Here is an 11,058-nt window from a genome sequence, read left to right as displayed (position 1 = left end):
AGACAATCTTGTAAAATCTGTATTGATCTTCTTTATCAATATATATTTTAAATTTGAAAATTGTGTTTGTATTCATCCCCCCCTTCTACAAACTGTTTAGTATTCTTGTAGACCCTTTGGGACCAACAAGGTGCATGATCGAACAATGCAAGACATCACAGGGGTGACACTACCATTCGGTGGAAAAATGATGGTTATGGGAGGTGATTTTAGACAGGTCTTACCGGTCGTGAGACGTGGAACCCGAGCACAGATTGTATATTCAAGCCTACGAATGTCACCTCTTTGGTCTTCAATTAAAAAATACATTTAACTCTCAATATGAGAGCACGAAGTGATCCATGGTTTTCAAATTTTCTATTACGAGTGGGTGATGGAGATGAAGATATGATGGAAGAAAGCTTTATACGTATTCCCGATGACATGACCATTGCCTATACTGATAAAGATAAATCAAAGCATGATTTGATTGACGCAATATTTCCATATCTGCAAATCAACGGAGCAGATTCAAACTATATTATTTCGGGGGCGATATTATCAACAAAAAATGAAAATGTCGATGAAATTAATGATCAGTTGATTGATAGATTCTGCGGCGATGAAAAAGTTTACTACAGTTTTGATGAAGCAGAAGATGACAAAAATAACTTCTATCCAATGGAGTTCCTAAATTCGCTGACTGTCAGTGGTTTGCCCCCGCATTACCTCCAGCTCAAAATTAGATGTCCAATAATACTATTGCGGAATATCGATCCCTCTAATGGCTTATGTAATGGAACGAGATTGATATGTAGAAGTTTTCAACAGAATGTAATCGATGCAGAAATAGTTGTTGGTCAGCATGCTGGAAAGAGAGTATTTTTGCCGAGAATTCCTTTTTGTCCATCTGAAGATAACATGTTCCCCTTCAAATTGAAGATAAAACAGTTTCCAGTCCGGCTTAGCTTTTCTATGACAATCAATAAAGCTCAAGGACAGACCATTCCTAATGTAGGTGTGTATCTACCGGAATCAGTATTCTCTCACGGTCAACTTTATGCGGCGTTATCAAGAGGGACATCACGTGAAAATACAAAGGTATTAGTAAAGTCTGCCAAAAAATTCAATCGTGACGAAGTTTACACATCAAACGTGGTGTATCAAGAAGTTTTACGCAATTAATAAGGTACAAACGAGTACTTACTATTACACATTTTTTACAACTACGCTTGATATCTATACTATATTATAATCATAAGACATTTCTTACAGGGTATATTTAACATATGGATGCTTCAAGTGGTATCTTCTCATATTCTGTATGTGTCGATTTATATTATTTTAGATTATTATATCTCTGTTTTGTTTAAACATGATTTTTGTTTTTTTTGTTGTTGATCATGAGTTGCATTAAGTGAAAATCATTATTAAACAATCTAAGAATAACAATTGATGTGTATTTGGAGATCCGTTAATCGTGCAATTCTCTTTTCAAATTTTCGTTCAATCAACCATAATAAAATTTGAAGTTTATAATGATCATAAACATCATACCTTCGATTTACAAAAAACATTCGCATCCCGCCGCATTGCGCGGATATCCAACTAGTCTTATTAAACAAATTTAGCAAAAGTCTTAGAGTATTAAAATACTAAATGACCAAAATACCCTTTATACTCACTTTTTCATTTTTTTCACCCCATCCTCTCCTCACATACATTTATCCTCTCACAACCGATTTTTTTAAAATTATAATTTTAAATTTACACTTTATACCCCTATAATTAATTAATTAATTTACTTTACGTTCTTTACTTTTAAATGTTTCATTTTAAATCTTTATCAAATTAACATACATAATCGTATATCAATTAAAACTTGTCTAAAAATACATTTTTATTTTAATAAGTTACACCATTATAATCGTCTCGTTAATACCTTCGAAATGAGTCCAATATTGAATAGTTTTTGACTTAATTATATTATTATATATTATATATACTGTAAAAAAATATTTTTAATATTTACAATTTATACTTTTATAGTTATTTATATATATATATATATATATATTATATTTTGGGGTTAGGTTGTTCAAATTGCACTGTGTAATATGTTTTGAATTAATATGTTCTTGGGTTTTTTTGAAATATATATATATATATATATACATGTATTAATTCAACCTTAATCTGAGTTTCTGGACAAGAAAGAAGGTAAGTAGTTGAAATTTCATTGTAAAACTCATCTTTTTTTGTCTTTTCATGACTTATGATCTGTCAAATTTGTAGTTTTTTTTATTGGTTTTGAGTGTTTATCTTAAAACTCAAGTTTCTTGGTTCTCTGTTCTTGGTGTAAATCAAATACATTTGTGGAGTCGTTTAAATATGTTGGATTTTAAATATATTGGATTTTAAACTGTCATACAATTTTTTCATCGATAGTCTGTATTGGAACCATAACTCTAATTTATTCAAATTGTATTAATATGTAAAGACCAAGTGTAACATATATCATCGTTAAATCTTATCTTATAAAACCAGTGGAACTTCAAAATCGTTAAAATTCATGGCTCCCGCCGCATTGCTCGGGTACACAACTAGTTATATATTTATTTACGAGATCCATGAGAACTTCTTTAGTTTTAACATGTTTTTTATATTTAATTATAGTATTTTTTTATATTGATTAACATAATATTTGTTTTACAATGTGTTTATTTCATATATATTCGGTTCACAATGTAAAATTGTTTTATGTGTATTTGTTGTTTCACAAACACGCCAAAATAAAAAAATTACGTGTATTTTGATTATTTTTATAGTAAAGGAAAAGTAATGTTTTTATTAATAAAAATTAAAAAAGTTAATGTTTATATTATTAATAATTAATATTAATAAAAATATAATAATAAAAATAAATAAAAGCAAAAAAGAAAAAAATATATATAAGAAAAGAAAAAGAAAAAAATGTCTTCTAGCTAGGTCTAGGCCGAAAATGTAATTTTTTTTAAGTAACAGATGTGCCACTTGCATACTTGGGTTAAATATGAAAATTATTTTTGTCTTCTAGTTAAGTACACAAGCAGGGGACATAGGAATTGAATAGATATTTATATTTGGGTAAATCGGGGAGAGAGGATGGCTAAAAAACCAGTTCTGAAGAAAGAAATGACTATTTTGGTCAATTTCTTTTGTTTTTAGTTATTGGATTGGAGATGGTCTTAAGGCATATACAACCGAACACTAAAAACATAAAAATGGAAGTGTTTTCATCTTTAATCCAACACCAAAAATTATAGAGGTCTTTAAAGTTGGTATCTATATTTGGAAGTCAATAAAGTTGGTCTCTATAAATGATATATATATATATATATATATATATATATATATATATATATATGGTCAGGATCAGGTTCAGGAGAAACACCATAACAAATGAAAAACTGAGAAACACACTAGTAACAATTTGTTTGGACAATATGTATATGTGTTTACAAGTAATTTCTAAGCAATTGCCCGGTATGCATATGTGCATAAAAACCAAGACACAACTTCAATTACTTGTATGTCAAGATTAACGGTTACTAGGATGTTTCTCAGTTTTTTATTTCCTATGGGGATTTTTCGTGAACTTTCTTCTCTCTCTCTCTCTATATATATATATATATACATATAATATTAAGTTTTTATAGATACATATATTATTTTATTATTAAATAAGGTTTTTAGTGATTTTTTAGTGTGTGGATGAAGTTGATTTTTTCAGTGTTCAACGAATCCACCATTTTTAGTGTTTTATTTTTAGTGGTTGGGTTGGAAATAATCTTAGTGATTTAATGATATAAGTGTTTACTCGGTAAGCTTTTGGATGAGAATTTTATACTAAAAGTTAAGTTTTTCTAAACTTGTCTATTCCAATTTAAAAAACGTTCCTTACATTTATGAAAATAATCCTCCCAATCTATATAGCCCAGTGTTCAAAAAAGCACGCCATGATGTAAGACGCGTCTAAATAAAATAATTAACTTGCAAATATAACTACACTTTTCAATATTCACCAACTAATTCCATGTCTAGTCGAAACAATTTCATACCACAAATTATAACTAGGTGGTCAAATTAAATTAGAAATAACCCGTCAACAAAACAAATAACTGAAACAAGTCCTAAAAATATAATCAAATAATTAGAAAAACCAAATGGTAGCTATATGGGGTGTCTTGCCAACTATTGTATTTTGAAAAACAGTAGCCTACTTTGAAAAAGAGTAGCAAGGACTTTCACTATCGAAGTGGTCCTCCTCTCGAACTAACTTGTTTATCGTTTCACTTGAGATGAGTGGGAAATATCAAGTGAAAGGAAGAAACGATAAAAGTTCGAGAGAATGGAAGAAACGAGAAAATGAGATACCACTTCGAGAGAAGAATCACTATGAAAAAAGACGACCAACGTGAGAAAAAATCGACTTGGGAAGATTGGTTGTGAGGGAGGGACAAAGTGAAGGCAAATGAGGAAAAATAAAGGATCTGAATCATTTAGTAAAACTCTAGATGAATAATTGTGAAGACGGTTTTGTCATCACTAAGAGGTTTCAATTTCTTCGCCAAACAGGATCGGCCTCTGCACGATTGAGAGGATGTCTCCTAATAGCATCGTTAAGATGCAAACAAACACCCCGTTAATGCTACTGAGTGAAGATACTCTTTAACCTGCATTTTTTTTAGTTTTTCAATGTGTAAATTACATTAAAATAAAATGTTTTTTTTAATTATTATGAGAAACCTATTTTCAAAAGATCAAAGTTGGAAATATTATATATTTGATGTATTTAAAAGAACATACTATGTCTATTTTCAAAATACGTTATGTGCTTTGCTTCTTTCTGGTGGTTGCTTCGATTTACTTTGTTCCCAAATGTTGATTTTGATTTTATCTTATCTGCCTTTTATTATATATATATTAGAAGGGTACTCGCATAATGCAGCGAGTTAAATCTCCATTTTAATGTTTAGTTTTTATTATGTCTCTATCGATATAATACGATTTATGTGGTTTTGAGAAAGCGATATTTTTTTTTTAATTTTGAATGAAATATAAATTTGAAGATAGTATAAATTTTTTAAAAATAAAATAAAATCGACATTAGTATTAAATTAACTATTTAATAGTTCTCGTTTTTCTGGTGTAACTTCTTTAATTCAATTTTTATTATAAATTAATTTAGGTCTAATAACAAAGTAATTTATTTTTGATTTAATAATATAATTTTTATTAAAGATAATAATTAAACATTCTGTTAGAAATTCAATAATTATCTTAATTATATTTTAGACTTTATATATTTAAAATAGATGTTTATCCTGTATTTGATTATGTTTATCTGCAGTTAGGCACACAAATTTAAAAATGAAGATTTAATAAGTTGTACTTACGCAAAATCACTTGTAATCTTGAATTTTAAGTAATATGCATCAATAAACAGTACTTCGTGCATAAAAAAATGGTTTTTAAGAGTTTTTGTCAAATGCTTTATAATATATATATATATATATATATATATATATATATATATGTTTCAAAAAAAATTTCGTTAATGATTCTAAACAGACTCCATTTTTGGGGCACAACAAGAATTTTTATTCGCAAGTTATGACTTCCATTCCACTTATCGATCCCGGCCCAGAAAAGTGACCGACCAGGGAGGGAGAACTGATTAGTTTGTGGTAACTGTGAGAACTAATCTCAACCTCCCTTTTTCATAAAAAAAGAAAAAGAAAATCCGAAATCTTGAAAATTTGTATTTTATTATAGATATTAAAGATTGTTCTGAAAAATTAAAAAAGAACGAAGGGTGATACGTGTTGTATCAAATTGTCATAAATGTGTTGAAACTTCTTCACATACGTGTTCCTCACTCAATATAACAAAAATCACAAATCAATTTCAATAGAAACTCAAGTGAAAGCGACAATTCACGAACGACTTAAACCTTCTAACTTTTATTTATGGTTTGGTAGATTTTAAGTACTTCTGATTTGATATATAGTAGCCTACCCAAGCTTGATTTTGATTTTTGAATGTTAGTTGTTGAAACTACTAACTGCTTATGTGTTGAATCTGAACTAATTTCTTAGGTAAATTTTTTAACAGGTGCTGAACACTGAAGTTTCATTTCACATTTAATCGATAAGATGTGATGCTAAAATCTAAAAGTAAAATCACTAATGTTGTATGTTTTAAAACTAAATGACTGAATATTGTTAGATGTCTATTTTTTTTACCATTCATGATATAGATTATATGTTTTTTGTACCGCATGTACATTCTCATAATGATGGCGTTATTCAAAATTAAAACTTTGTTGTTCATAGTCATAAATATATAAAATAATTATTAGTTGGATACCTGCGCAATGCGGCGGGATGTCAATGTTTTTTTGTAAATTAAAGGTATGAAATTTATGATCATTATAAACTTCAAATTTTATTACGGTTGATTGAGCGAAAATTTGTAAAGAGAATTGCACGATTAACAGATTTCCAAACACACATCAATTGTTATTATTAGATTGTTTAATAATGATTTTCACTTAATGCAACTCATGATAAAAAAAAAACCAAAAATCAAGTTTAGACAAAACGGATATATAATCTTCTAAAATAATATAAATCGACACATACAGAGTATGAGAAGATACCACTTGAAGCATCCATATGTAGATATACCATGTAAGAAATATCTTATGATTATAATAGATACATACCAAGCGTAGTTGTAACAAAATGTGTAATAATAAGTACTCGTTTGTACCTTATTAATCGCGTAAAACTTCTTGACACACCACATAAAGTTGTCCGTGAGAGAATAATGATTCTGATAGATACACACTTACATTAGGAATGGTATGTCCTTGAGCTTTATTGATTGTCATAGAAAAGCTAACTCGGACTGGAAACTGTTTTCTCTTCAATTTGAAGGGGAACATGTTATCTTCAGATGGACAAAGAAGAATTCTCGGAAAAAATACTCTCTTTCCAGCATGCTGACCAACAACTATTTCTGCATCAATTACATTCTGTTGAAAACATCTACATATCAATCTGGTACCATTACATAAGCCATTACAGGGATCGATATTCCGCAATAGTATTATTGGGCATCCAATTTTGAGCCGGAGGTAATCCGGATGGGACCGGAACCGGGATCGGATTCCTTAACCGGTTACCGGTAAGCTTGACCGGTTACAAGGTATTTCACCGGAACCGGGACCGGTTATGACAGGACCGGTTACCGCCGGTTTTTCTCTTGATTAAGACCGGTAGGGACCGATTAAGGACCGGTCCGAGACCGGATTTTGGTCATCTCTAGTTCCTGTCATGTCAAGAAGAAAAGGGTTTGGATGAGGTCGGGTCAAAATAAGCACACTTGGTCAGACCACTGGATGAAGCCGGTATGTCTGGTGGGTAAAACCCGTAACCAATTTGATTATTGAATTAAATAATTTTTGGGCCAAGAGAACTAAATCAGGCCATGAGATGGACTGATTCTATGGGCTTTTAATTTCTGAAAATGTTGCAAGATAATTAAATCCAACTTATCCGTATTATATTATAAACATTTGACAAAAAATCTTAAAAATCATTTTTTATGTATAAAGTACTGTTTATTGATGCATATTACTTAAAATTCAAAATTACAAGTAAATTGTGCATATGTAAAACTTATTAACACTTCATGTTTGAATTCGTGTAACTAACTGCAGATAAACATAATCAAATGGAGAATAAACATCTCATTTTAAATATAAAAAATCAAAAATATAATTAGAATAATTATTGAGGTCTAACAAAATACTTAATTATTATCTTTACAAAAAATCATGTGATTAAACCAAAAATAAAAAAAAATAAAAAACGAGAAATTTTAAATAGTTTGGTACTAATATCAATATTTTTTTTTCTTTTTTTCATGATATTTGCATATTTATATTTTATTGAAAACTTAAAAACATTATCGTTTTCTCAAAACCTTATTATAAATCGACCGAGTAAAAAAAAACATTAAATTCAAGATGTATCTCGCTGCGCATTGTACGAATACCCTTCTAATTTTATTTTAAAACAATTTTCATTTATTTTTTAATAACTTTATTGTATTTTTTAGTAATTTATGAATTTACTAAACAATTATTAAACAGATATATTTACATGGCAAGTGACTAAAAATTGATTGTTTATCAAATGTTTTGTAGTAAATATTTATTAATAAAAAAATTACCATTATAACCTTTTATATAATTAATGTTAATAAAAAAATATAATTTTCTTATAGAAAAACGATTTTCATACTTTAAAAACTAAAACAAAATAATTATAAAAAAAAAAGAAACATTAATTATGAAGACATTCCTTTATGTCATGTATTGAAACCTTCTTTTTATTATTAAAATTCCTAAAATACCATCTATCAATAAAATACCCTTTTCTTAACCATAAGGGTGGTGTTTGATTGGTATGAGATTGACTTCAAAGATCAAAAGTACCAGGAGGTCCCAAGTTCAAATTAAATGAGAAATAAAAATCATCTTGTGGCCACGGAGGTTCAAATACGGTGACTCCGGACTATCTGCAAGCAGGTGGTTGCCCTGGGATTAGTCGGCTCGCATAGCGGGTTGGATATCCAGGTTAATAAAAAAAAAACCCTTTTCTTTTCCCATATCATTCACGTATTGCTCTGCCTCTTCGCAAGTTGCTCTGCAGTCGCACGATTTCTCTACTTCTCCATGTTTATCAACCTAACACGAAATAATTGAACTTGAAGTAATTGGATGTCAAATCGAGTTGTAAAATCTTTAAATTGTAGGTATTGGGTTACTTTTATTTGAACTCAACCCAACCCGATATTCTTTTATTCTTTGGATTTAATATGAATGTTGAATATCTATTAATATGTACGTTAAAGAATTACATCATCACGTAACCTCCTTATATACATATATTTTCAATCAATTCTCCATCTCTATATAATTCATTTGTATATATGTTTCGTAATTGTGAACATATATATACATTAATACATATGTATATGTGTGCAAATTGAGAACATTAATTAAATGTGATGTACTTAATATTTTAAAAGTAATGATAAATTATATCAAATGGTTGATGATGAAAAAAAATTATGAATAATTAAAGAAAAACACATAATCAAGGTTAAAAAATATTTTCATGTACCAAAATATCAACTCGACCCAACAAACCCGTACTTTTTGGGTTGGTTTGGGTTGAGTTGAGATTTTTCACACTGGTAGCATTGGGTTAGGTTGTTTAAATGCATTCAACTCGGTCAATCCAATCCATGAGCACCCCTACACTACATATGATTGAATCTTTTTTATCACTAGTACATATGATTAAATATGATTGAATATTTTTTGATTAAAACTGTATTGAAACTTTATGATTTAATCTTTTTCTATTACAACTATATTAAACTTTGTTAGATGATAACTCAGCCATGCTTTCACCATATTGAACTTTGTTAGATGTTCATGTAACCACTGGTATGGTCCTCATGTACGAATTTTATGGTTGTTTGTGCATATCTAACAGATGAGATCTCAGTCAGGCTTTCACCATATCCAACTTTAGTTAGATGTTCATGTAACCACTGGTCTTTGCTCTCTCTCTATGTATGGTCCTTGTGTATAACTCAGGAATGAGACCACATATCTTAATGCATATATGTTGGGTTCAAGATTAGTGCTTAAATGCATATCTTAATGCATATATATATTAGTGTCGTATGTCGAAGGACTTGGACATAATTTGTTTAGTATAGGTCAGTTTTGTGATAAGGATTTAGAAGTCTGTTTTATAGCTAACAAATGCAGCATTCGTACTTCTGATGGTGAGGAACTGTTAGCTGGTTTCAGACGTTCAAATCTATACACAATTGATCTGTCAAATAAGCAAGTGGATTCCGATATCTGCTTAATTTCCAAGGCTTCACTTAAAGAAAATCTTTTATGGCATCGACGTCTTTCTCATCTTAATTTCAAGAATTTAAACAAGTTGGTGTCAGACAACTTGGTCAAAGGTATCCCGGAACTGAAGTTTCAAAAAGACCACGTATGCGGTGCGTGTGAAATGAGTAAATTGAAGAGAGCATCTCATAAGCTGAAGACAGAGTTCAACACTGAACGTCCTCTACATCTTATTYATATGGATCTATGTGGTCCTATGAGAATCCAAAGCATAAACGGCAAGAAGTATGTACTGGTTATAGTTGATGACTATTCCAGATATACTTGGGTTCATTTTTTGAGGTCTAAAGATGAAGCAGCCGAGACTATAATCTCTTTCTTGAAGACAGTCCAGATTAATCTGCAACTTCAAGTTCAGAAAATCAGAACTGATAATGGTACTGAATTCAAGAACAAAACGCTCGGTACATATTTAGAATCCGTTGGTATTTCACATACTTTCTCGGCAGCCTGAACRCCACAACAGAATGGTGTTGTTGAACGCAAAAACAGAACGCTAGTGGAAGCAGCGAGGACATTACTCACATGCTCTAACCTTCCATTATTTTTGTGGGCTGAAGCGGTCGCAACTGCTTGTTTTACCCAGAACCGCTCCTTAATAAACAAAAGGTTTGGTAAAACTCCATATGAGATCATTAACAAGAGAATACCTAACATTAACTTTTTTCGAGTCTTTGGATGTAGATGTTTCATCTTGAATGATAAAGAGGACAGAGGAAAGTTCGCTGCCAAAGCYGATKAAGCTRTCTTTATAGGCTATTCAAAGACATCAGCCGCGTACAGGGTCTACAATAAGAGAACCAAAATCATCAATGAGAGCGTAAATGTATCCTTTGATGAAGTCATTGATGTGGCTTCTGAACAATTCAGTTCAGGACCCGGTCTTATAATTAATACTATGCGTAATGCTAGTCATTCTGARTCTGATMTTYCTGAATCTTCTAATTCAAATAAAACTGATTTAGATTTTTTGTTTGAACATTTTTATGATGAATATTTTGACAACAAGTCTAATCAGTCAATTGTTT

General features: G+C 30.1%; 1 protein-coding gene across 1 annotated transcript; it reads left to right on the top strand.

Annotated features, from left to right (window-relative positions):
• Window positions 1-321: 321 nt before the first annotated feature.
• Window positions 322-1,164, top strand: LOC112505975 (ATP-dependent DNA helicase PIF1-like). The gene has a single exon (XM_025110010.1). The coding sequence runs from the start codon at window positions 322-324 to the stop codon at window positions 1,162-1,164; it is 843 nt and encodes a 280-aa protein (XP_024965778.1).
• The last annotated feature ends 9,894 nt before the right edge of the window (window positions 1,165-11,058 follow it).

The sequence above is a fragment of the Cynara cardunculus genome, assembly GCF_001531365.2.
Source record: "Cynara cardunculus var. scolymus isolate 2C chromosome LG 2, CcrdV1, whole genome shotgun sequence".
Taxonomy (NCBI): Eukaryota; Viridiplantae; Streptophyta; class Magnoliopsida; order Asterales; family Asteraceae; genus Cynara; species Cynara cardunculus.
Note: the sequence above shows the minus strand (reverse complement) of the source record. Positions and strands in the feature narration are given on the sequence as shown.